The 27,893-nt window shown below is 47.0% G+C and overlaps 1 protein-coding gene across 1 annotated transcript in view; it reads right to left on the bottom strand.

Moving 5' to 3' along the window:
- Nucleotides 1-1,570: 1,570 nt before the first annotated feature.
- Nucleotides 1,571-27,893, bottom strand: part of TMEM25 (transmembrane protein 25) — a 107,398-nt gene continuing 81,075 nt past the window's right edge. The window contains exons 4-9 of the mRNA XM_086956705.1: nt 27,509-27,799; nt 26,321-26,452; nt 7,023-7,050; nt 6,253-6,353; nt 4,475-4,570; nt 1,571-4,387 (exon numbers count right to left, since the gene is read on the bottom strand). Of these exons, the coding sequence (XP_086812831.1) occupies nt 4,314-4,387; nt 4,475-4,570; nt 6,253-6,353; nt 7,023-7,050; nt 26,321-26,452; nt 27,509-27,799 (722 nt within the window). The 3' untranslated portion in view covers nt 1,571-4,313. The remainder of the gene's footprint in view (nt 4,388-4,474; nt 4,571-6,252; nt 6,354-7,022; nt 7,051-26,320; nt 26,453-27,508; nt 27,800-27,893) is intronic.

Genomic DNA, 27,893 nt, shown 5'->3' with positions numbered 1-27,893 from the left:
GATTAGAAATAATATAATCAGCATTGTTACAATCCCATAAAACATAAAAGCAGAAATCATATGATGGTGAAAACATGTCTTATAGTGCCTAGTGTAATACCCTCCCTAGTTAGGAACTATGTTTTATTAAATATAGAAGGTCTCTTAGGCTTGTGTGGGGGACCCCATACCTCCAAGATCAGCAGGGGTAAATCACATCGGGATCTGCAAAAGCTCTCTGTCGCTCTGGAAAAACGGGATTCTTCCAAGTGCCTGCAATCATGCTTACAGTGCAATATTAAAGGTGCCAGAATCGCGTTGGCTGCAGCTGCATGTATGTTATGTCTAAAACGTGAGCCGATCAACCCGAACAACAGCTACCTTGTTATGATAACCTTGGAGGCTTTAGCACTCGCTGTACAGACTAGGGTCGAGATGTAAGTCTAGGGATGTCGAAAACAAGCCATTCTCATGTGAAGCATTTCACGCAGCCTAACTTACAACAACAGCTATATGCAGTGTTGTGTGCAAAAGCAGCAATAAGGTAAAATGGCGTTTAAACTTCAAATAAGCCTATGCTAAAATAACAGTGTGCGCAACAAGGCCCAGCCCTCACTACAACCTACACCACCACCTGGGACAACACCTGGTGGCCCTCTGCCCTCAGGAGCCCCCCCCCCCCACTACAGACCACGCCCGGAACCTCAGCATCATCCTCGACTCCTCCCTCTCCATGAACCGCCAGATCAACGCCGTAGTCTCCACCAGTTTCAACTGCCTTCGCATCCTCCGTAAGACCTTCGAATGGATCCCCTCCGACTGCAGAAGGACCGTCACACATGCACTCATAACTAGCAGACTTGACTACGGCAACGCTCTCTACGCCGGAATCAACAGAACTCTTCTACACAAACTCCAAACCATCCAGAACCCCGCAGCCAAACTCGTCCTCAGGACTCCACATCACAAGAACATGACCCAACACCTACGCCTACGCGGCTTCCACTGACTCCCTGTTGAGAAGAGGTTTACCTTCAAACTCCTCACCCACGCCTACAAAGCCCTCAACAACATCGGACCCAAATACCGCAACAAGAGAGTATCCTTCCACGTACCCAAGAAGAACCTCCGCTCCGACGACCTCGCCCTGGCAGAGGTCCCCCCTGTCCGTAGAAACAAAACCAGAGGGAGAGCCTTCTCCTACATCGCAGCCAAGACCTAGAACAAGGTCATTGTGTACATCAGACACTTCCTGACCCTGCACACGTTCAGGAAGGACCTCAAGACCTTGCTTTTCGACTGATCCAGAGCCGCTCACCCCCAACCCACCCCCATTCCCCCCCAGCACCGTGAACCTATCATGGGTGAGTAGCGCGCTATATAAACCCCCTGATTGATTGATTGATCTCTTCAATAATAGAGGTAATAAACAGTGGATTACATTGTGGGCAGGAACTTCTGAGGAGACCCAGCGGTGCGCATAGAGACAACATACTCTTGATTTAATGTTTTTATTCATCATACCATAGACAGAACAATACCCTCCCCTTATGCCCACCCAGACCAACCCCTCCCCACCCACAAATGGAAGACATTTTGAGAGGCAAGCTTCCTGACCTTGGTGCTGGTTATTACCCAGAAGGCCCCGTGAGTGGCACCTCTTGTGGCCCAGGGGCTGGGGGGATTTCCTCATGCATGGTGATCCCGCCCAGCCTCCCTGGGCCAATCTGATGGCCTGTCTCTATTGCAGAGTTGACAGGTGCCAAAGTGCATAGTTCATTTTGGCCAGGCGCATCCATTAGCACCAGAATTGATAATTTTAGAGGTTTGTCACATAAATCAACACATGACTTGTATCGCAGAGGCTCAGAAATGATAAACTGCTAAAATACATTTCACGAGACTTAAAGCACTGTATACATTTCTGAAATGTAAAGAAATTTAGAAGGCTTTTCAGTGTTTTAGGCCCGAAACTAGACATGCCCTCCGCCCCACACACCTAACAGCCCCAGGTGTTCAAAGGCAGAAGCAATGCAGGAAACAAGGCTGTTTGTATCATGACCATGTTACAGGCCTTTGCATACTGCACAGTCTTCCATGAGTATGGCCATGTATGGTGTAGGCTCTCTGGAAATGCGCTTCAACCCCGTCCCTGGGTTCCCATGGCCACCAGAGTCTGATTTGTTTCAGGTGTTGTCGTTAGGTTGGGGAGCTGTGTCTTATTTGTGATGAAGAGGTTGATGATAGAGAAGTTTGTCCAAATGACCTTACTGGGCGCTTATGCGTGTCTGCGGATGGTTGCATGCCCCGCGGTTAGAGGTAGTCTGAGCGTGGTGTTGTCGGCTATGTGATGTGGGTTTGTTGGTGTAGTGCAAGTGTTCTGCCAAAAGGGCGATTCTTGCCACCGCATAGTTTGTTGTTGCCTCACACCTAACTCAGCATGTGCCTGCGGCACAGACTCTCAGGGAAAGCGCCTGCAGACGAGACGCGGATAAACAGAGAAGACGGTCACACACGCACACTCCACCCCTAACTAGAGCACATGCAACAATGGAACCTTCTAGTACACACACATCCACCCCTTGCCGTCAGTACAGCACAGGCAACAAAAAAGCTTATTTATTACACTCGCCCAGGAACATATACACACAGAGCATGGATCCTAGCAGTACAACGCTCACTCACACTCATACAACTGTTACAGCAGGTTCCCAAGCAGTACACCTTCCTCTCACACATTTTGGGCACAGTTCAAACAGCAGCTGTTCAAATGTCCTTTATGCAGCACAAGTACAGCAGTGACAACAAAACTGGAAGCTTTCCTTGCACATGTAACACAGGTGCAGCACTGACTGCAGCATGGCACCCAGGCCTCACACAGTACATCTACATAATTGTCAGTAGCATCAGAAGTGCTCCCTCCACACTCAACATGGGCATGGCACTGACCACAGCTGTGCAAGCTCTCCTCACACATGCAGTGCACACACAGCAGTGATTGCAGCAGTCTAAACTTCACAAACATTCAGCACAGGTCTCCATGTTGTTCTTGTTGCTATCAAGTGTGTGTGTCTGTGCAAGCACACTGCAACTGTGCCTTAATGGGCAGGTATGCTACGCAGAAGATACTGGTGGTGGGATCGCAAGAGCGACACACAGGGGCAGGGAGACACTGACTCGCTCACACATGCGGCTAGGGAGACATCAGCAAACACATTAAAAGGGAAAAGACTGAAATAAACGTTGGGAAAGGTAGTCACCAAAATGCACACTTGAAAGGGGATACATTGAGACACACACTTGGACAGTGATACATTGACACATACAGTGCAAGAGAGAGATGGACATGTGTACAGGAAGGCGGCAACGCTCATGCCAACACTGTGACACAAAGGGACATGTAATCATATATACAGACATGGACACAATGAGGCACACAGGAACCATAATTCCTGCTCCAAATCATTAGAAGACTACCAACCACCAACCTTCTAAAATAAACCACATCCTCTAACACAGACCCAGGCCCCAGTCTGAAGGTTCCCAGCGCTGCTCTTCACTTGCATACCTGTGGCCATCAGAGTGTTAGGAGGCCGAACCAACCAACTGCAGAGGAGCAGAACACAACAACTGAGAAAAAGTATCTGAGGACCCCAAGGGAACAGGGGCAGTCAGGATAACTAGGCCTCATCAGATGCTGCATGAGTCTTGGCGCGTACGTCTGAAGCCTCAGTACTATACTGAAGTCTGTCGGTGCCTTATGGTCAACTTGTGGGAGAAGACATAGCGATATAGCGATAAGAAACCTGGAGTCATGACAAAGTCAGCTTACAGGCAATACCTTTGGGTGGACATCAGGGAATGCAGAGGGGACTTGGTGAGATCAGGAGGTCCAGGTATGGTCGGCTCTTGAGGAATTTCTTGACATGGGCAAAAGGAAGACATCTGGAAGTCAAGGGATTGCCACCTACTCAAATCAGAGACACCACGGAACAAAGTGGAGTCTGTTCAGTTGTCACAGAATCCTCCGACACCTGAGGTCTTGCTCCGAATACGCTGGCATCTGCAGGTTGAGGCATGGCCAGCTGCTGGAGGTCATGTTGAGATGGGGATCTGAAGGCTTCTTGAGGAACATGCTGAAGTCTGGGGGCTCAAACGTGGTCAGCAGCTGGGTGAAGCCAGCAAATGCAGACTTGTCAGGGAACATATCTGGTGGACTGTGTATCTGCGCACAGCTGATAGTAGCAGGCATGTAGTTGAAAAGCACACCTCTTGGAGATGTAAGGGAGGAGGAGGGACAATGGCATGCAGATCCATAAATGTCAGAAGAGACACTACAGCCAGATCTCATCGCTGCTCATGCTCGACACCTTGTAGATGTAGCCCACTGTGGGAAAGCGACCAAAGCCTGGAAGGAAAGACACATAATATGGTAAAGGCGGAGCTCTGCAGAGCCCAAGAAAGTAATTAAGCGAAGCTGCTCCAGACTCCGTACCTCGGGGGGCATAATCGTAGACCTCCGAACTATCCTGCTCTGAAATTTCCTCCTCCTCATTGAGGTTCATCTCAATCAGGGCGTCCCCGGGCTTCCCTGCAAAGAAAGCATTGGAATCTGTGTAAGAACACTGGATAACTCCCCGCTGACAATTGATGCCTCTGACATCTCCACTCAACGCGGTGGCAGAGCTCTTCTAACCTTCAACATTTTTCTATACAGAACCACTCAATAATATCCTTTCCCTCCATCATCTCCACTTCTTATGCACCAGTGCCTAGCCACACTGACCAGCTAACACATTCTTTCTAACATTTCCACTCTCTCTGTCAAAAGAGTCGTTCTACTTTACACCATTGACCCCTTCTCTCAGTTCCTGCCCGCCACTGCTTGACATCCACCAAAGACACAAACACATTTCTATGGCCCCCACCCACTCAATTGCTGATACGCGTTCCCTGCAACATGTCTCTATTCCCCAGCTTGCTAACAACGGTACCATCCAAAGTCTCTCCACCTGGGGCCGTATTATAGAAAGTGCCCTGAGGGTGCAATGGGCATGTGCACCTGCTTTGCGCGCCCCAGGGGCTCTTTGGTGTTACAGAAAGGGCAGCAGACGTTCCTGCAGCGCTTTCTGTAATACAGATAGCACTGGGGCACAAGTAACGCCAACGCTATCACCAGAGGGTGTTCCCTCATCAGCATGAGGGCGTAGCCCCACGCAAATGAGGAAATCCCTTTGCCTCTGCGCCTTATAGATACGGGTGCAGAGGCAAAGAAGCTGTCAGGAGGTGCACTGTCAGTGTGCCCCCTGATAGCAGCTCTCCCGAAGGGTAAAATAGGGTCTTATGGATCCCCCTGACATTCGCTTGCAGGCTGGTGCAGTCACTCCCTGGACCCGCTTGGAAGGGGATCTCTAATCCCCTTTGAAAGTGCAGGCAGGTTGCCGCATGCACAGTGTAACACAGAATCACTTGAATTTCGCTGCCCCCAGGGCAGCGTGAGTTCGCGGCTGGCCTGAGGCAGCGCATTCAACATAATGCAGCATACTCTCCTTGTTAGCGACAAACGCACCTTTTAAAAGATGCGCTCGGCGCTAACAAGGAGAGTGTGACGTATTTTAATATACGGCCCCAGGTGTGCAACACAGGTCATTCAGCAGTCGCTGCTTGGTCAAGAAGTCTTGTTCAACCTTACTTAGTACGGGGCATATTATCAAGAACGGCGTTAAAATTATCGCCGGTTTAACAGCAGAAAACTGCCACTAAAGTGGCGATAATGGGCTTGATAATATGCCCTGAAGAATTCCAATAGAAGCCCATGTTCACACCAGAACATGGACTTCTATTGGAATTCTCAAGGGCATATTATCAAGCCCATTATCGCCGCTTTAGTGGCAATTTTCTGCCGCTAAACCGGCGAAAATTTTTAAGGCCGTTCTTCATAATATGTCCTTAAATTTGTAAAGAAGTCACCAAATTTAGCTAGGGGGTGAGCCACTGCTCTCCATTAGGGTTACCACGTCGCTCCATTTTGCAGAGGCATCATATTTCCAATCCTGGACTTACCTTTTACAAATCATAGCCATCAAGTGCCATATTTCAATTGGTGAAATGGAGGAAAATAAAGCCTGTGAATACCAGAATGCATTAGGTCGTCAAACAAAATCCCAAGACTGATGACATCAGTGAGATGGCAATACTGCGGATCATGACACACCCCACTCTTCCCTTGCGCCTTGTCTTCTGATGCCCCCGCTGCCCGTGGCCTGAGGTTACCTTTAGCTCCCTGGCTCAGGTTGTTCAGTTTGAGGTTGGATGGCAAGGACATGTTGTCTCGTGGAAGGCGAACGTTGGTGAGTTTCAAGTTGTTGGAATCACTGCCAAAACAAGAGGTTGAGGGTCTCAGGACCACAGAGACACATGTTGAGATTTAAAGCATTTCACAACTTGAAGAAAGAGCACTTCACAGTGGTGTTGTCTGGAATTTGTTACGTGAGAGCTAGCCTGATATTCCCACAAGATGAAATGCATCTATAGGAAGGAGTGCCTAGAATTTCCATGGTGAATATTAACATATAGGAACCAGAACTGAAATAGTCATAGTTGAAATACACAATTAACACCTATAGGAAACAGGCCTGATCCTGCAAAATGATTGTATACCTATAGGAATCTGCCATTGTAAAACATCATACGTAAATACTTGCATATAGAATTGTATAGTGAGAATACATACAGAAACCGAAGCTAATGAATGCCATAGTGAAAAGCCACCTATGGAAAGTATACCAGAGTGAATATGCACCAATGAGATCGAAGCCCTAGACTCTCTATTGAGAATATTAACATAAAGGAACCAGGCTGGGAATCTTCATACTGAGTATGAACCTCTAGGAACCATGGCTTGGCATCCCATCTTGGTAATTCACCCCACCATAGCAGCAGGCCCCTCTGAAGAGAGAAGTGCCTGGGTGAGAAAGGTTGGGAGAGAAAGAGAGGGTGGTTGGAAAGGGTGGGGACTCTGTGGACCTGAAAGGAGAACCTACCTTGGAGGAAGCTCAGCTTTGAAGCCTCCTGGAAGGTAGAAAATACGATTAGAGAAGACAGCAATTTCATAAACATACTTTTTATCATAGTGACAGTCATAATCTCATATATTGACTTCAGATAGTGGAATGGCTGACTCATCCCTTACGGTTGCACCACACCTGTCCTACTCGAACACATCTTCTCCATTACAGACACATACACCATAGCGCACATATTCTCCACACTCAAGCACGTGTCCTGACTTTAGACAACATGAATTGGCACTAAAGCCTATCTGCTACCCTAGAGTACATCCCATCCATACTAAAGGACATTCCTCCACACAACACCATATCTCCTCAACATTGGGGCACATCTCCCCCATGTTCCAACATATTCCCAGCCCACTCAACCACATGACCACTGTAGGAAAGTGCTTTTTTTGTCATGGTCACCCCCACTTTATTGCCACTGGTACTGGTGTTTTTTTTTACTGATATACACTGGGTCCCTGTTAACCAGGCCCCAGTGTCAGTGCTCTTTCTCTATAAACAAGGTAAATTGGTCTAATTGTATTAAAATTGGCACACACTTTTGCACCCCTGTAAGTCACTAGTAACTGGTACCCCTAGTACCTAAGTCATGGGTATTAAAGAGGGTCCCTGAGGGCTGCAGCATGTAGTATGCACCCTAAGGGACCCCCCTACAAACTTCATGCAGGCTGCCAGAGCAGACTGCATGAGAAAAACGCCGTACCTCGGCACTCTTAGTATTTACTTCTCTATTCTTAGAAAGTAAGCATATTGGTTTATCCTGTTTTCAATATGGCAACTCATATGAAACACTAGTCTTGATAAACTTGTTTCAACAAAGCTATTGCTATTGCAACCTCGATCCCGGCAGAAGAGGGTAGGTTGGCTGGCCTTTTGCAGATTTTGCAAAACCACACAAGGAAATTCCTTGTGAGATACCTACTGGGTATCGATGAGGTAGATAGAGAAACTCAACTAGGGTTGGTCATATGCTATCAGGTAATACACATAGTATGTGTTAGGTTGGTTTAAAAGGGTAGATCACCCATACAACCACCCATGTGTAGATAGATTTGATATTATTAGGTCCAGACGAATTGCCACTAGATTGATTAACTACCAGGCGAGAAACATGTTGACTGTCGTGTTTACCTCACTGGCCAGGGGCACACCAAAACGCAACACGACAGGTTGGTGATTTAACTCTCTTTATTTATTTGTTACGGAGCTGGTCATGGGCACGTCCGTCCTCGTCCTCTGTCCTAGTCATCCTTGCCACTTCCAATGCCCTCACCGGATCTGGTGTCCGGTGACATGGTCACTCTTCCTTGGGACCCACAGGGTCCTAGCGCTCACTGGTTAGTCGCCCCTACTGTCAGGTCATAAAATCTCCCCCTTTGTTGTAAACAAATGTTCACAACACATTTTCATAATCACCGTCGCCCCCCATTGACAGTCCTTACTTACAGTTGCAGTGAAGGAAGAAAAGAGAAGGAGAGAGAGAGAGATAGAGATAGAGAGAGAGAGAGATGGACAATATTGGTCGCTTTACATCTCTTCAATAAGTCTCTGCGGCTTTCTGCAAGTTTTTCTTGGTCTTGTGTTTCTGTCATTTCCTGGTTCTCCATCTGATGCTGTTTCTTCTTCCTCCGCCTTCAGCTCCTTGAAGTGAGAGCTGTTTCTTGTTATTCGTTGCTGGTCGGAGGCCGCCGTTATCATCGATTCTTTCACCTTTGTTACCCTCAGTGGTTCTTTGGAGAATGGGCTGTCAGATTTCCGGTGTTGCTTCTGCCTCACCACCACCAGATCTCCTTCATTCAGTTTCGATTCAGATGCGTGTCTCTGTTGATCCGCATATGCTTTCATCTTCATCTTGGCTTCTTGATCTCTTTTTGCAATGTCACTCCGATCAGCACTCGTCTTCACTTCCATTTGTGGTAGTCTTGTCTTGCTCGATCGCCCTAGCTCCAGTTCGGCCGGGCATCGATCTGTGGAGCTGTGAGGGGTGTTCCTGTAATCCTTCAATACTTGACCTCGGTGGGATTCATGGGCCAGTTCAACTGTCCTTTTCTTCAGCGCGTAGGGTATCACTATTCCTGATCCTCTCATTAAGATGCCGTTCTCCGTTTCTGATCGTTCTTCATTTATTTTCTTGAAGGCTAGCATTTCTCCTTTCATTACTCCTCTCTCTGTGGGACTGTTGTTATTTGTGTATCTCCATCTTTGTTCTCTCACCACGTTTCTTATTACTCGCGTGGTGGGATCTCTCTTTGTTTCTTGCTCTAGTTCTGCAATTGTGAAGAATTCAGCTTCAGCTGGCTCAATAATGTCCTGGTCCAGCAGTGACTTTATTTCTTCTTCCACTTGCGGTTGTAGGTGTATTGGTACACGTCTGTGATGCTGAGCAACAGGCCTGATCGCTTCGTTGATGTGCCGTGTGACCTGTCGCCCTTTCAATTTTCCTAGTCCTTTTATTATGTTCCCATATTCTCTTAGGATGCTTCCTTTGACAGACATGTGGTATGTCTTTTCTAACAGACCCATTACTTGCGCTGTGATGTTGCTTAGTAAGCATGGGCCTGGTATGTCTCCTCTTAGTACGTGAATCTCTGCGACCGTCTTGTTCTTATATGTCAACATGTCTGTGTATTTCCTTAAGTTTGTGACTGGTCGTGGTCTGCGATACTGTGCGCTTTGTTTGGTCTCAGCCATATTCTTCTTTTCTTATTTCTTCTTTTATCTCTTTTTCTTTTGGTGTGCTATGTTGTGCTCCTTTTTCTTTATTCTTTATCTTTTTCTCTGGCGCCTTAATGGTGTTTGTACTTTGTTTCTTCTCTTTTATCTTCTTTTGCCCCTTGTTTTTCTTCTTTGTTGTTTTGTTGTGGGGATCTTTTGTCCCTTTCCTCTTCTTTCTACCTCTGTTTACCTTTATTTCTCTTCGTTTCCTTTAATTATCTCTTTTTCAATGTTGTTTCACTTATTTTCTTCTTCGCCTGGCCTTGAAAGGGCAGCCCCGCTGAGACATAATCTCTGACATGCACCTTTGTTTCTTTTAATCAGGGTGGGAGACCTATTGATTAAAATAGTTTTAGCTGGTACTCCCTGACCTGTTTTAATACTTTTTTCAGGTTGTATACCTTCACATCTTCATCTACACTGATTAGGCCCCTGACCCCCACGACACCAAACGGCATTTGGAATAAAAGATCTCCGCCAAAAAGCCCCTCATAGGGAGCCCATCAGGTATTACAGCGCCGACCTGACGAGGAGCAGCCCATATGATGGAGCATGACACCTTGCTGGGTGTGTCAGGGCCCTATATTCCAAGAGGAGGAATCCTCATCCTCCTACACTTCATGACCACACAAAACCAGTTTCCTCTTGTCTCAAAATTAGGAATGTTGAGTTTTAACGGGGTTAACCCAAATAAAACTACCCGACCTGGGTTATCATAGCATTACGTTTGAGAAAAGGGTCGAGGTAGTGTTAGTATTTATGAATTTTAACATATAATCCACCACAACAGAATTTCTTGTTATGTTCGTTAAGAGCATAGATTTATTATACTGAGTAACACATTCGTTAGATGTTTTTTAGTTCAAAACATAAATGAGGTTTCATGTATTCACTCAAATATTTTCATTAGTTTGTGCATACATTAAATGCTTTTCAAATCAAAACATTTGACTTCTTTCATGTGAGATGTTTTACAGTGCTCACAGTGTGATAGAAGGAAGGTTTGATGGGAATAATGGGGGTGTTTGGATAGGTGAGGGACAGGGTAAAGGTGTTGTGACAAGCACAATAACAAATATTTACAATAGAACCTTTACGGACTTTGAAAGGTCCTCAATTCTCCCAGTATCATAACGCATAGGACATGAACAATTTATTAATTTCTATCCCATGTGTTTGACGATATGTAGAAGTCTACGTTTCGACCCCTTTGTGATTAAGGGCTATTATTTCATCATGTTGGGGTCTTCATCAGGACAGGCGATGGTGAGGAGCACCTAAAAATAATTAATTCATTTTAGTAATTGAGTTGTCATGTGGCGGAATAAGAGGACATGGTAGGTAACATTTGGTACCTACTTGAAGGAAGCTCTATGAATAGACCCTCCTTGTGTGGCAGCAAAACCGCTCCTTAAGATCTGTAAAGAGATGAGCAATCTCTTTATTGTAGGGAAATTCTTACATTGTATGTCCTCGTTGGACTGTGTTGTGAGCGAAACTCACTGTGATAAACGGGGGTAATTGAATATTCCACGACGTGATGTCCACCTTGCAGGGTCATGAATCACTGCGGTACGTGGTTATTAATCTCCCATTGTCATTTACTGGCAGAAAAACAGAACAAATCTGTGGGTAACAAAGGAATATTTGTTGGTAGAGGAAAAAATGTCTGGTGCACACTGGCTGGAAAGTTGCCCGGTGCTCGAGAGACAACGTGAAAGGGATGGCACTAGATGTAGTGTCTCGCATGCAGATGCCGGGAGGGTAATGTGTGCGTTTAAAAATCGTAATCGATTAATGTCATTGGCTGTTTTAAAACATTGCAGGCTTACATGTGGTTCCGTCCGTCTAGTGAACGGACTGGCCCTTATGGAGCTGTATGAGCTGTATGAACCTAATTGTGGAGAGAGAAAGTGTAGTAGGATTAGTTTGTGATTCGAAAACAATAGTGACGTTATTGGCGACGGTGCGGGATATTTAAGTTTGACAGTTACAACATTGCAGGCTTACATGTGGTTCCGTCCGTCTGGTGAACGGACTGGCCCTTATGGAGCTGTATGAACCAAATTGTGGCGAGCGAAAGTGAAGTACGGTTAGTTCGCGATTCGGAAAACATTGGTGACGTTGTTGGCAACGGTGCGGGATATTTAAGTTTGACCATGTATGTTTGATAAACAACAGGTCCCTCGGAAAAGTAAAGATCTGCCTCTTGGGGTCAGAAACATAAGTGGCCTCGCTGGGTGGGGGAGGGTTGTACTACTTTGGTGCACGGGTTCCGAATTGATTTTGGAAAAAAACCTTGTTACACATTGAGAATGTTGAAAACACCATGCAATTATTAACGTCTTTTGAAAAAGCCTAGTTCTACATTCAGAATATATTGGGAGAAACGGCTGACCGGCTCCTGGGGAGGAGACCGGGCTCTTACCTCGAGCTTCTCTGCTAAGTGACTGGCAAGCTGATTGTACATGCGTTCAGCGGCTATAGCTGAAACGCTTGTGGGCGTGGTCCGTGCACGCGGTGCTGCAGCTGCATGCTGACAGGGGGCTCATCTCTACAAGAGCCAATGGGAGCCCTGGGTAGTTTACAGGGGGGATTGGGGGGGCAGCCGACCGGAGGGAGGTCCCCCCCCCCCCGGGCTGTTTGGGAGGGGCATGTGGGGGGGGGTTTAGAGAGCAGGCTCACTTTGGGCTTCTTTTGGGCTGGTTTTGGGCTCTCCTATTTTCTACTGAGGGAGCCCAACTATAAATTCTGTTGGCTCCTCCTCCCGGCCACCATTTTAGGCTAGGTGACCTGGTGGCCGGGAGCTCAATTAGCTTAATAACATTTTTTCCTTTGTGAGTGTAGGTTTAGTGTTCTTTTGCGATATGTCGGGTGAAGACTATCGTGTGCTAGAGGCAATTCGCCTTTTGAGCGAGGCGGGACGCCTGGATCTTGTTTTGGGGGATGCAGCTGGGCCGCTGTGTCCTCAGCTGCAGGTCTCAGCTCGTGTTGCCGCGGTGGTTACGGCTTGTCTGTCCCCGAAGAGGTCTCGCCGTGAGGCGGTAAGTGATAGGGGCCGCCCGCGCTCTAGGAGAGTGGTCCCTGGAACTGTGGTACCGTTGCAAGCAGGAGCAGTTTTATCTAGTCAGGCGGGGGTGGGGGAGGGAGGGGCATCTGCTTCTCTTGTCCCCGTGGTGCCGCCGGTGCGTTCACTTTCGGTTCCCGCTGCGAGGGGTAAGCGGGCCGGTAAGCGGGGAGGTAGGAAGCTCTCTGCCTCTGCCTCATTTCTCCCAACCGTTGAGCAGGCGGGAAACGCGCCGGCGGTTGGCGCGCATGCGCAGGTTGATCTTTTGGCGCCTCACGCGCACGAGGCCTTGATGTTACCGGCTAAAGGGCCGGTTGGGCAATTTGCTGACCAGTCGACATTGGGGACACACGGTGTTGGTCAGGAGGTCGAATTTTTGCCTTCACGTGATGGGGTTGAGGGAGTCCGTTTTTCTACGCCAGCTCGTGTTTCTAGTGTGCCTCTGTTTGGGGGCGGTAGCATTCATGATACGGTGGCAGTTTCTGAGGGCGACTTGGCGCCCGTTAGCCCCCTGTTGTTTTCCCCTCCTGTGTCGACTCGTGGTGAGGTTTTTTCTGTTCTCAGTGGTTCTGTGGGGGAGGGGGAGTGGGCGCAGGTTGAAAGGAGGGCGAGGGATGTTTCACATGGATTGGAGGCTGATATTGGCGTGTTGGGTGCTGCTGCGTATAATCTTGGGTCATGTGAGACAGGGCTTGGGCCTGTTCTTGGAGGTGATGTTTTTGGGTCTTTGCAGGGGAGTGGCAGTAAACAGGTAGGTGCCAGGTCTTGGGAGGGTCTGGATGTTTTTCCTTCCTGGGCAGAAGGAATTCGGGATGCGGGCGGAGTTCCACCTACTCAAGGTACTGACATGTTGAGTGGCTTTGGAGGCACTTTGAAGTTTCCGGGCCTGCCTGTGGGGGGTAGGCCTTCTGGGAGGGTTGAGAGGTCCATGTCGGATACGCAGCAGGGGGGGGCATAGCGGGCAGGTTTTGGGTCCCGCGTCGAAGTTAGTTCAGGAACTGTTGGATTGGAGTAGCGATGGTGATGACGTGGAGCCGTCTCCTCCTCAGCAAGTTTTGTCCGGTCGGCCTAAGGGGTCTGTTTCTGGGCAGCCTGGTCGCGCGCAATTCCAGGAGTCTGGGTCTTGTATAGCTAGTGGTATTGATATGTTTGGAAGTTTTCGTAATAAGGGCCCCGGCACATCAGTCCAGCCTTTTTCTTCACAGGTTGGGGAGAATCGTGGACCGGCAGACTTGGTAGGGCGGAGTGCGGCCCAGTGGCACCGAGGAGAAGGGCGGGTGGAGCTTGGCGCGGCATACCCCGTACCGGCGAGGGATCCCGGCGCGGTCAACATAAGCAGGTCCGGAGCGACTTCGTTGGCCCCAACGTCTTTGGCTCAGGATTTCGGCACGGTCAGCAGAAGCAGGTCAGGCGCGACCTCGCTGGCCGCAACTTCTTTTTCCCAGGATTTCAGCGGGGTCGGCAGAAGCAGACCCGGCGCGTCCTTGCTGGCCCCAACGTCTTTTTCTCCAGTTCTCGGCGGGGTTGGCAGAAGCAGGACAGGCGCGTCCTCGCTGGCCCCAACGTCTTTATGTCACTCTAAAAGAGATTTGTCATTGGACAAGGTGTCCAAAAGTGGTCAACGTTTGGGGGAGTACAGACGGGTTCAGTCGGCTCCCCCGCCTTATGTTTCAGACAGGGCGGGTAAGGCCCATGTTGGTTTTCAAAATACGTCAGTGGTGGTTGCTCCTCCTAGAGTGGAGGAATCTATAGTGTTGGATTATGGTGAGGACAGCCCTGAGGAGGGCGAGTTACGTGCTGAGGGCACGGGGGGGGGGCATTTTCACGTTTCTGATACTGTTTTACAGGCACCAGTGGTGGTGCGTCCGAAAACTGCAGTTTCCAGACCTACTCGAGAGAGCGGCCCCTCGGTGAGGGTTCCTCGGACGGTCGACGATGTGGAGCATCTGGCCTGGAGAGTGCGGTCGGCTCAAGTTCCTTTACTAAAACCAGGTGAGCGTTCTGTGCCACGGGCCAAACCTACTATGGTATCTGTGGGGACAGGTGGTGAACCGGTTTCTGAAGGTCTGGACCTTAAGCTACACAAGGGTCGTTATGTCAAAGAACAAGGGGTGGGTACGAGTGATGGGGGTCTGGGTTCCAAGGTGGATTCTAGCACTGGTACTGAGCCCATAGAGGTAGGTAAAGATCCCCCGCATAGTAATGAGCTTAAGATAAAGAAACTACCTTACATGGGCGTTACGAAACCTTTGGGCGCTCATTTAATGTTAGCAACTAAGGAAAGGATTTGGAAGGGGGAGTACGCTGAACTACTGAAGCTCTTACATAGGGAAGTTCACTCCAAGGAGGGGTCTAAGGAAGAGGAATACGAGCTGGCTAAGCGCCCAAAGGTTCCTTTGACGATACAAAACTGGACAGCGGCATTTCAGATCTATGCTAGCGTGTACTGTGAAAAATTCCCTGAGCGCTGTGTTGCCATTTTTAAGTATATGGATGTGATCAGAAAGGCGCAGATTACTGGCAGTGGTTATGCATGGTCACAGTATGATGAGGAATTCCGAGCACGGATGGCTTGGGATCCTGAGGTGAAATGGGGGGAGTTGGACAATGACTTGTGGCAACACACTATGGGTGCATCGGCTGGTGGTAAGACGATTTTTACAGCTAGCGGCTATCCGTTACTTTACCGGTCCTTTCAGGGGAAGCACACCCGGGGAGGGGTGGGTGCAGCAGCGTCAGTGCAACCTGCCAATGGGACCTGTTGGGATTTTAACAGAGGTCACTGCCCCAGGGAATATTGTAAGTTCAGGCACGAATGTTCCCAATGTGGAAGAACGCATCCATTGGCCAGGTGTTAGGGGCCTCGCGTTACAGGGAGTCGACAATGGTCACAGCAGCCTACCAATGCCCCTGGTCCTGCACAGCAGCCTCAGCTTAACAGGGGGGGGGAAAGCACTCCAGGAGCTGGGCCCAAAGGCTCGTACTCCGGTTAAAATTTTTCAGCTAGCAGCGGCTCTGAGGGGTTATGGGAATGCCGAGGCTGGTAAGTTACTGCTGGATGGTTTTCAGGAAGGTTTTCGGCTTGGTTATACAGGGCCGCGGTTGCGGCGGTGGTCTAAAAATCTATTGTCAGCCGATGAACATCCTGCTGTAGTGCAAGACAAATTGGATAAAGAAGTGCGTGAGGGAAGGATGGCAGGTCCTTTTGATGATTGGCCCTTGGAGAATCTCATTGTTTCCCCCATTGGTGTAGTCCCTAAGAAGGAGTCTGGGCAATTTCGTCTAATTCAATACTTGTCATGGCCGGAGGGCTCTTCGGTTAATGACTTCATTGACGAGGAAGCTGCTTCAGTATCGTATTCCTCTGTGGATGTGGCCATGGCCCTGGTTGTGTCTGCTGGCTCTGATGCGGAAATGGCTAAATGCGATATAAAATCTGCATTTCGTTTGCTACCAGTACATCCCGGGGATTGGGACCTTTTGGGGATTCAATTTCATGGGAAATGGTATGTAGATAAAGCTTTACCAATGGGTTGCTCCATCTCCTGCGCACTGTTTGAGACTTTCAGCACTTTTCTTCAATGGTTTTTCACTAATTGTTCAGGTCACCAGTTAGTAACACATTACTTGGATGATTTCTTTTTTGTGGGCGCTCCCAATTCCCGGGCATGTCAGACTGCTTTGCGGACATTTCAGACTTTGATGGATTTCTTAGGTGTGCCTTTGGCACCGGAAAAGACAATGGGCCCCTGCGCGACCATGTCTTTTTTGGGTATTGAGATAGATTCTCATGTTATGGAAGCACGTTTACCTGTGGAGAAAAAGGCTAAAATGTTGGAACTCTTAAATTCCATGCTGGTCAAGTCAAAAGTAACAGTCAAAGAGATTCAGGTGCTGTTGGGCCATCTTAATTTTGCCTGCAGAGTGGTCAGGGCAGGTAGAACCTTCTGTAGGCGTCTGGGTAGGGCTTTATCAGGGCACTATTTACCTCACCATCACGTTCCCCTATCAGCAGGGGTTAAGGAGGATTTGCGGATGTGGGTAGCCTTTTTACATTCTTTCAATGGCATTCCTCTGTACAGGGAAGAAGATTGGGTTTGGGATGGCCAAATTTTTTCTGACGCTGCAGGCAGTGATGGTTTCGGTCTTTATTGGCAGGGCAGGTGGTGTGCGGAACAGTGGCCGGCTCAGTGGAGGGACGGAGGCAGGAGCATCGCATTTCTAGAGCTGTTCCCGGTGGTTGTTGCTTTGACTCTGTGGGGTCATGAGCTGGCTCACAAAAAAGTCCTGTTTCGTATTGATAATAAGGCTGTGGTGGACATTATCAATAGACAGTCGGCTAGGGATGCCCAGATTTTGAAGCTCTTGAGGGTTTTTGTGTTGGGGTGCTTGAAGTACGACATCAGTTTTAAGGCCTTGCACATTCCTGGTGTAGACAATGACATTGCGGATGCTTTGTCTCGTTCACAGTGGGAGAGATTCCATGGGCTAGCCTCGGAGGCGGACAGGACGCCGACCCCCATGCCAGATCATCTGTGGACGGTAGGCGAGACAGGGTCTTACAGTTGGTGGTAGGTTCCCTGGCAGTTTCTACTAGGACAGCATATGAATTAGCCTGGAAGGAGTTTTTGGAGTCTGGAGCTTGCTGGCGCGCGCCCGGTTGGAGACGTTCTGAGGATGTTGTGGTAAATAAATTAATTACCCTGTCAGAATTTCTATACATTAATAAGGATCATGCATATAATGAGAGGCAGAGTCCGTGGTGTCTGATTCAGAAGGGCTTTAATTCAGTAACTCGAGTTAAAGGAGAATCGGGTTCCATCACCACTAGGGATCAGGAAGGATCGTCATCTGATTCTTTATTCACAGAACACATTATATATTGTTAAAACATACATTGACTTGGATAGAGAAGGCGGAGCGCTCCAGGCGGAGCAAGTGAAAGAGAGATAAGAGCACATGGGCGTGAAAAGAGGCGTACATGGGGGTGTTCACTTGATGAGTCATAGGTGTGTCATAGGTGGGTGGATACATGGAGGGGGTCTCCATGGTCAGCAGGAACCTTTACCCTACTTGTGCGCGCAAACTGGTCATGACGTGGAATTGACGTGTAACTGGGGGAAAGCTGGGGGGAGCTGACTTTCGTGCTAGTAGAGGAGTCTTGGATGTCAGGACGACCTGCACCTCTGGTATTATCTGATATCTTGAGCTTGGAGGATGTATTATCTGACTTAAAGGTCGCTGGAGCAAAGGCTGCTCATCACTAAATGCTAGTGTGTGCCTATATTTCTTCGTGCATTGCGTGGGGCCATGGGCCTTCTATGGATTCGGGTTCTGTAAATCACTTGAAAGGAGACAGAAAGGCTAGGCCCTATCTTCTGCTGGCAGAATATGTTTACCCTTTTCATTAGACAGGAATGTGTTTCTGTGGAGCAGAGCAGATAACTGTAGGCAAAATACTGTCTTGGCAGGCCAGGCTGGGCACCTCTCGGCTGAGCAGGAAGTATGTGAGAGGTCAGGGATACATAGCTAAACTGCAGCTTTCGGAGTGTCAGGAGGCTTGGAGCCTGAATTCGGATCCTGGCTCGGCTGAGCCACGAAAACGAGTTCATCTCGACTTTTAAACGTGTACCATGTAAATGCATTGGCAACCTAGGCCTCAGTGCAGAATTAACGTTCCAGTCATGGAGGGCCTGTTAACTGACATGCTAACATTGGACGGAAGTGCAGGGGCATTATTATTACAGGCATGAGAACGGAATTGCATGATGACATGGACATACATGGGGTATATGTACAGACATAGGGTGCATGTAGGGGGCACACTGGTCACGTAAAATTTCTATTTCCTCAATGTGGTGCAGTTTATTCTTCACTTAACGGACAAAGGTCTGACCCGTGTTACAATTGCAGGAAAATTGGCTGGTATTGCGTTCATGGGCAAGTTATTTTGGGGCTATTCTCCTTCGGCAGGGGAGGTTGGTAAGCGCATGATGGAGGGTTGGTCCAGGGAGCAAGGAAGAGAGCAGATGGTCCGGCAACCTTTGTCATGGCAGACATTGGCCCGAGTTTTGCAAGTATTGCCCTCTGTTTGTTTGGATGAGTTTGAGGTTTGTCTTTTTTCAACACTCATGGTGGGATGTTTTTCGGTGCTTTTAGGGTGTCGGAATTGTTAGGATCTAAAGTTACTTTTGGGGTGGGGTGGGGGGATGTTCAATTTTCTGAGACAGGATTGCATATTTGGCTGGCTCGCGTGAAAACTGATCAGAGAAGCAAGGAGAAGGGTATTTGGCTGGAGGCGTCTTCTCCTCCGGAGACGTGCCCTTTGCGGTGGGCTACGCGTTTGAAGGCTTGTTCGGGGGCGGCTGCTGAGTTTTCTGTCTTTCAACATTTGGATGGTTCCAGGGTGACTGAATACCAGCTGCGCATGGTGCTGCGTAAAGCTCTGCGTTTTCTTGGTTTGGATGAAAGTCGTTATGGTACTCATTCTTTCAGGATTGGGGCTGCAACGGAGGCTTATAATAGGGGTTGGTCGCAGCAGGATATTATGTCTTTAGGGCGCTGGTCTTCCGACTGCTTTCGGCGCTATGTGCGGAATGATCCTGGTGCTGCACTTGCGACTGATGTCTCTCCTTAAAATTTGATGCTGCTTTTCTTTTTTCAGGTTCGGTGGCCGGCCCCCGTTCAGCTGTTATGACGATCTGGATTGTGGGGCATTCCTTCATAAGGCGTGCGGAAGATCAAGCTCAGAAAAGTTATTTTGGTCCTAAGCTTGGTTTTAATGACAGTTTGTTTAATGTTGTGTGGAAGGGTAAAGGGGGTATGATTTGGAGGGAACTTATTCCTGCTTTGAATTCATGGTTGGTAGGAGGTATTTGAACAGATGTTTTGCTTTTACACCTCAGTGAAAATGATCTTTGTGGGGTCAAAGGGGTGGTCCTTCTACGGACTATGAAGAAGGATCTCTCCCTCATAAAACAACAGTGGTCAGGATGCCATGTTTTGTGGACTGAATTGGTCCCCCGTAGAACTTGGAGGGGTGCGATTAAGCCTAGGGCAGTGGATAAAGCGCGCAGGAGGTTAAATTTAGAGGTTTCTCGTTTTTGCAGGGACTTAGGTTTTGGGCGGGTGTCCCATAAGGACATTCGTTATGATGCTTTGGAGTTTTTTCGTAGTGATGGAGTTCATTTGTCTCGAAATGGGATGGACTTGTATCTTTTGGAATTGAGGGAGGTACTTTCCAGGTGCTTGAAAATTCAGAATTTTCTTGGTTAGACCTTCGATGGTCACTTGTTTGGTTTTTGGGGGGCAGAAAGAGAGGGGTGTGATTAATTCCCCCCCCCCTCTTTTCTGGGTGGCGGAATTTGGTTTTTTTTTGCCAGCAGGAACATGAAGGTTGTTGGGTTTTGTTAAAATGGGGCTATGGCTGGAGAAGTTGAAATAGATGTTTCGTGGGGTGGTTACACTGTTTTGGTTAACGTAAGTTCTTGGTGGGCAATTTGGGAATGTGATGTTATGCTTTTGGGTTGGGATAATGTTTAAATGATTATGCAGGTTTTGTATTGGTTGGTATTGTAATTATGTTGTACAGGGTGGGGGCGGGGATTGTGACGTATTAGGGGAGGGCCTGACGTTTGGGGTTTGTAGTTAATTATTTAATTAGTGAGGTTTAGTTTTGTAAGGCGTTGGCCAGGGTTGTATTGTTGTAAATATGCACCTGTTTCAATAAAGCGGCCTTTTTCACACTCTCAATTTGTCTGGTGGTCTGCTCACCCCCCCCCACCCCTCCCTCCCAAGGGGGGCTTGGGGGGGGGGCAGCCGACCGGAGGGAGGTCCCCCCCCCGGGCTGTTTGGGAGGGGCATGTGGGGGGGGGGGGTTTAGAGAGCAGGCTCACTTTGGGCTTCTTTTGGGCTGGTTTTGGGCACTCCTATTTTCTACTGAGGGAGCCCAACTATAAATTCTGTTGGCTCCTCCTCCCGGCCACCATTTTAGGCTAGGTGACCTGGTGGCCGGGAGCTCAATTAGCTTAATAAATTTTCCCCCCCCTCCCCCCCCCTTCTCTTTCGATATTCTTTTTTCTAGTCTTAATTTATTTATTTCCTCTTTGGGGTTTTTATATTTATTTATATTATTTATTTTGGTTGTTTGACGGAACAGGTGGATATGGGTTTTTATGTTGTACATTGTCGCTTGGAACAGGTGCCGTGCGGAATTTGGTTTTTTTTTGCCAGCAGGAACATGAAGGTTGTTGGGTTTTGTTAAAATGGGGCTATGGCTGGAGAAGTTGAAATAGATGTTTCGTGGGGTGGTTACACTGTTTTGGTTAACGTAAGTTCTTGGTGGGCAATTTGGGAATGTGATGTTATGCTTTTGGGTTGGGATGATGTTTAAATGATTATGCAGGTTTTGTATTGGTTGGTATTGTAATTATGTTGTACAGGGTGGGGGCGGGGATTGTGACGTATTAGGGGAGGGCCTGACGTTTGGGGTTTGTAGTTAATTATTTAATTAGTGAGGTTTAGTTTTGTAAGGCGTTGGCCAGGGTTGTATTGTTGTAAATATGCACCTGTTTCAATAAAGCGGCCTTTTTCACACTCTCAATTTGTCTGGTGGTCTGCTCACCCCCCCCCCCCCCCCCCCACCCCTCCCTCCCAATGAGCTCGCTGCTCGTAATCAAGGAAATGTGTCAATCAGTGGTTCAAACATTTTCTCCGATTGCTCGGACTGGCATTGGAAGTGGTAACATCATCAGCTTCGGATACTACCGCGGAAGGGGGTGCTAGTAGGAACGAACAATCTCTTTCACTGCGCATCAGAGCGTAGACATTAAAACAAAATATTGTTGGCGTACCATAGAGTGGAGATAAACCATGGCCAGTTGTCCTGTATTGTTAATAGTGGCGGCAACAGTCTTTCACATTCAGCAATAGTACAGAAGAATGCTGATTGTATAACTACACATCCAAACGTGGGTGTTTAGACATTACAACACACTGTTATGCGCGGAAATAAAACCTGGCAAGTTGACAAATGTTATTGTTAGCGACGGCCACAGTCTTTTACATTAGGCAATATGGCTGCACATCAAAGCGTGAGTGTGTGACAATAAAACAAAATGTTATTAGCAAAGCACGTTGAGGAATTGAACCAGGGCAAGTTGTCATGTATTATTCATAGCGATGTCAACAGTCTTTGAAAAATTCTGATAATGTGCACATAGTATGGTACGATATACCTGTAAATAGAGATGTTTTATACATTGTAATCCTCAAATAAATAGACAAGGGCGCCTGGCATAAGTCTCTGTTAAAATGCACATTGTACGGTGTCATAGGGGTGCAAATTTAAACATAACGGTACAACCACAGTGTAATATATTCAAGATTACAGGATATAAAGTTGTCATAAACCATATAGCTTGTTAGAATGATTCATAGTTATGTCTCTGCGGGTAGCCCAATATCTTGCAGTTTATCATATGTGATATAGAGTGTTGTGTTTATGTGCCTATTCTGTTTCTAGAACTGCCATTTGAGCATATGTGGCATCCATTTCATTCAGGCCATTGTTTACAGTGTCCAATAGGTGCATCCATTTGCATTCTCTTGTGTTCAAGATGGGGCTGAGATCTCCTCCTCTCGGACCTAAGGTCACCTTCTCTAGCACGAACAATGTTAAAGATTCCGGTGTGTGAAAGTTTGTATTGAAATGCTCAACTAAGGGAGCTCCAGCCGTTTGGCATCTGATGCGACTGCAGTGTTGGAGGATCCGATTTTTTACCCTTTGGATGGTTTGTCCTATGTAGATTTACCCGCAAGGACAGAGAATAGCATAAATCACTCCACTGGTGTTACAGTTCGTATGCGATTTTAGGTTGATGGTGTGGTTCTTGTAGGTCAGAGTTTTTGTCTCGAGGCACATACCACAAGCTTTGCATTTTGTACATTTGTAGTGTCTCACTATTTCTGGTAAATTCCACATTGTTTGAATCGTTGGATTGTTCGGTGTTTCAAGCATTGAGCGGACCACATGGTCTCTTAAGTTCTTAGCCTTTTTGAATGCGTGCATGGGAGGTTCTGGCATATCGATGGTGTCTGCGATGAGTCCCCAATGTTTGTTAATTGTTCTTTTTATGTCGTTACTTTTGGTACAGTGCGTTGTCATGCATACCATCTGTCCTGCGTTTTCTGGAGTTATTTGGGTACCAGCAGAGTGCCTCTGTTGTTGAACCAGGCCCTTTTTCTGGCCCTTTTGACGAGTCTTCTAGGGTATCCCCTCGTTATGAGGCGGGAGATCAGTTCATCCGATTCTTTGAAGAAGTCCTCTTTTAAGGAACAGTTCCTCCGGATCTGGAGGAAATGTCCAAAGGGTAGGTTGTCACAGAGTCCTCTTGTATGGTGACTGGTGTATCTCAGCAACGTATTTCTCTCTGCTGGCTTCCTGTATAAGGTGGTGTAAAGTTGATCATCCTGCACCTTTATGCTGATATCTATCAATGGTTTCTCTATTGTATTGAATAGTGAACTTAATGTCTTCCGATTGCGAGTTCAGCCAGGTGAAGAAGGAAGTCAGATCTTGTTCCTCTCCTGTCCATAGCATTAGTACATCGTCAATGTACCTGCGCCATTCAGTGATGTTATTTCTGTACGAGTTGGTGGGGGATAGTATACAGCTCTGTTCAAAATCATCCATAAATAGGATTGCCAGATCTGGGGCAATGGGAGCGGCATTTGCCCCAGATCTGGAAATCCCATTCTTCCCATCAAACATTCCTTCTATCACACTGTGAGCACTGTAAAATATCACACATGAAAGAAGTCAAATATTTTGATATAAAAAGCACTTAATGTATGCACAAACTAATGAAAATATTTGAGTGAATACATGAAACCTCATTTATGTTTTAAACTAAAAAACATCTAACGAATGTGTTACTCAGTATAATAAATCTATGCTCTTAACGAACATAATAAAAAAATTCTGTTGTGGTGGATTATATGTTGAAATTCATAAATACTAACACTACCTCAACCTTTTTCTCAAACGTAATGTGTCAAAATTAGGAACAGCATACCTTTTGTATCTACACTGACTGTGTGCCATGCCAAAGTCATTGCATATAATATGTGAAAGCCACTGCTATAGCAGGCCTTGTTGCACTAAGGCAGGTTGCATTATATTTTATGTGAGGACATATCTGCATGAGCAGATATGCCCCTGTGATGTCAAGTTCTATTACTAGATATTGTAAGTGAACAGGGAAGCTATCTTTATGCACTGGTCATTATGAGTTACCCAACTACGTAATGGCTTCAATGAAACCTATGGTGTTTGGTATCAAACACCTTGTCTTAATAAATCCATAATGATTCCAGTATTGGATTTATTACGACAAGCATCGGGAGGGCACCTTAGAGGTGCCCCTGAACCCTACTAGTCTTCTAGTGAAGAGGCTGACTGGTATCATCCAGCTTTCCACCACAGACAAGTTTTTGACCCCCTGTAGGTGAGAGCCAGTGCACTCTGAGGTCAGGAAACAATGCCTTCTACGGACAAGCTGTTATCACCTCCTACAGCAGGATGGCTAGTGAATCTGCATACCAAGACCACAGGCTTCAAAGCGGCCCATTTGGAACCAGGACAGGCGGGAACTTAGCAATGCAGGTAGGCATGTGCACCTCCAGTATAGTCAAAGCCCTAAGGTGGGCTACCTGATGTGTTCCATGAAAGAAGGGATCCACCATCTTGTTTTGGTAGAAATAGGAACTCTGGGACAGAGTTATGCCCACTCCCCACAGGAAGTGGTTATATAGGCGGTGTAGTGACCCCAGAAGTAAATAGTATTTAGGTGACTCCCTGATACCAGTAACTCAGATTCATCTGCCTGAAAGAAGAAGAAGGACAAAGAAAAGCCGAAAAGTGTAAGAGATATGGACAGTTCCGTATTTGGTGGCAAACCCTGCCTGCTGCCGTCCCGACAATTGCAACAACCAAACTCGTCCTGCAGCGGTGCATCCTCCGAAAGCTTGGGAGGGCTGCCAGCACTTCTCCAACCAGCCAGCATCTCCCTTGAAGTGGAGGAGCCACTTCCTTGCAGCCTGCAGGCACCAACTGCATTTACCCAGTCCACAGTTTTTCTGACCATCAGGTCCACCAAGGGAGCAACTCACCAAGAGGAGGTCACTGAGGTCTAGGAGGTCAGCCCCGCCGATCTATCCAGTCTTTGAGACACTGAGCCTTCCCAGAGGCACCCTGCACCAATACCAGGGGTACCAGAGCCAGTTGCAAGCACAAAGACTTGTTTATGTTAAGTCAGAACACCAATGGCACCTAAACTTTCCTACATGTAGAGGGACTTTGAGAGAGTCCAGCTCCACACTGAGGCAGGCCCGCTATTTTTCTTTTCCCTCTTTTACAGGTGCACCAAGACCTGTTGGAGCCTCTAACTCACGACCCGCCGGACAAAACACCTCTGCACCCGAGCTGTCCAGCCTCACATAAATCAATCGTTTCTCTGTGGTCCTGAGACCCTTGAGAGCTGAGCCCCCCTTGGGTTCTGCTGGACTGGTTTCCCAGTCCCCACTTGCAACCTTTTTCTTACAGATTCTTTTCCTCATTGACTTTCGCATGTAGCGGTCGAGTCTATCACTGTGTAAAGCACCTCTGCACCCAAACACTGTAAGGCAGGTACATTTGAACTGAGGGTGCTATCTTGGACTTTGGCCACTACTTACTCTAAGTCCAGAAGAACAGTCCTGTAAGTGTAGATATGCTGTGAATGTTTCTGCCATAGGATAACATTACCATATTTGAAGCTTGTGCCTCGTATCTGACAGCTGTCATTTTTTACTGTTATTACTGTGAAAATAAATAACATCTAAATTACTTACCTGACCCCGATGATCTTGGTGTCTAAAATGATATAAAAATCTGTTATTTTTTCTAAATTGTCTCGAGCTTCTTCTTGAGTATGTGCTTAACACTACCCTCTGACAAGCCTAAATTGCTCACCCACACTACCACAAAAAGAGTATTTGGGATTATTAATTTAAGCTCTGTAATAAGCCAATAAGGGTCGTCTGGACTTTCTACATAGAGTACCTCATTTTTTTATGCTACAAATAAAGTAAACTACATCCCCCATATAAGGCCACATCTCCCCCCCCCTAAATCCCATCCCATCTGCTCCACACTAGAACACACTTCTGCAATACTAAAACGCATCTCAACCACTTCACCATATCTCCACTCTACTAGCTGATGACTGTCGAACGTACTGTGCCTTCAATGTTGCGCTTGAAGGCCCATTACAAAGAACATCTGTCAGGAGGCACCACATGTCCACAAGTGAAGGTGTTTTGGACACCACAAGGCCCAGAAACATTCTATAAAAGTTTACTAATCAACAAGCAGCAACAACATGTGTGTTGATGTAAAATGAAATGTCCAAAATGGCAGATCAAAGGGGCCATCGCTCACCTATGTACTTCTTCCGCTTCTTGAAGAGCAGACAGAGTATCAGGATGTTCAGCAGGAAAAATATCAGACCCCCCAATGCCCCACCGATGATCAGCCATAGCACAGGGACCTCGACGCTCGAGTGCAGGAGACCTGGAAAATGACAATGTCAGTTGCCTTCAGCTCTACCCAGTGATCAGTGTATAGATATTTTTAAAGATGACCCTGCGGTAGGGACATCCATATACCTAGTATGGACTTTTCCCTCTGTACCCTCTCCAAACTCCAAAAGTGATCACAGTAGTTCTCACTTTTCTCTTGGATCAGAGCCTGGCAACACTAAGAGAGCTGAGTGGTTACCCTGATAACATATCCAAGTATCATTCGTCAGTGGGGAAACTCCTGAGTTCTTTTAAATACATATTATGACTTGAGAGTTTTTTTCTTTTTTGTTTCAAAAACGTATACTTATTGCTTACAAAGAAAAGGTTTTCAATATCGCATATGCTAATATTCAGATAACCTCCGCTTCTCTGAAATGGGTAGCGTGAGGGTCATGGGCTGATCTAATTTTCTTCTCTGCCTCTTGATCAGAGTACCCATGCAGTACTGTCTCTCTCCAAGTGAACATGGAGCCTTGCCAAGTGTTTCTAGGGGAAAATAAAAAGTCTGAATACTTAAACTCCAAAACTCAACTTTGCAGTGACTGGAAAAAAGAAGTTACATGAAAACTATGAAAAACAAAGTAAAGTCGGGAAAGATTACATTTCGCTTCAAAATGTACTTGAATGACTGGCTCTTTGCATGTTGGTGGTATCTAGGTACCCACATACGTTTAGGATTTCACTTCACAAGTATGAAACCATGTGCTAACCTTCATGACAGTTGCATACAACCAGTTAAAAATGTTTTATGCCAGTGTCAGGCTCATAATAAAGTTTTAACATTATTCTATATTGATATTAGCTAAGAAAAATTGGGGACATTTTACTGCATAAACAATTAGAACAATTCAAAGCAATGATACACAAACAACTAGTTCCAACACTCAACTGGACTTTCCTACAGCAGTTCAATAAATGAAAAATTTGGCAACTAGATTCAATACAGATTACTTTTAAGTGGCTGACTGGAATTTCCATTAGCTGAAGATCTCCTTATCTCACACAGACTCCACACACCTTCATGTGACAAGGAATGAACTCTGACCTGGTGAAGCGATGGAGGAGTTGGTGATGCCCACGTCGTTGGTGGCCGAGACGGAGTAGTTCCGGGCCAGGCTTCGGATCTGGACCTGGACTGTGTGGTTGGTTAGCCATGGATAGCTCTTGGTGTCCAGCACCATAAAATCTGAAGTGTTCACCATCAAGTGCCCATCCTGGTCCACCCAGGTGATGTTGGCAGCCGGATTGGCCCGCACCAGGACAAACAGTACCAGGAAGAGACCGGGCTCACTGCTCTCCCGGTACTTGGCATCCATTTTTACAATCTCTGGTTGAACTGCAGACAGAGACAGAGGGAGACATTAAGCAAAGTAATAAGGCATGATTTTCCTTTCCTTAACATTCTGAAGATGCTATGTCTGAGGGAAGTT

This window comes from Lissotriton vulgaris, chromosome 2_1 (assembly GCF_964263255.1).
Source record: "Lissotriton vulgaris chromosome 2_1, aLisVul1.2, whole genome shotgun sequence".
Taxonomy (NCBI): domain Eukaryota; kingdom Metazoa; phylum Chordata; class Amphibia; order Caudata; family Salamandridae; genus Lissotriton; species Lissotriton vulgaris.
The sequence above is the reverse complement of the archived record's forward strand: the minus strand, read 5'-3'. Positions and strand labels throughout refer to the sequence as shown.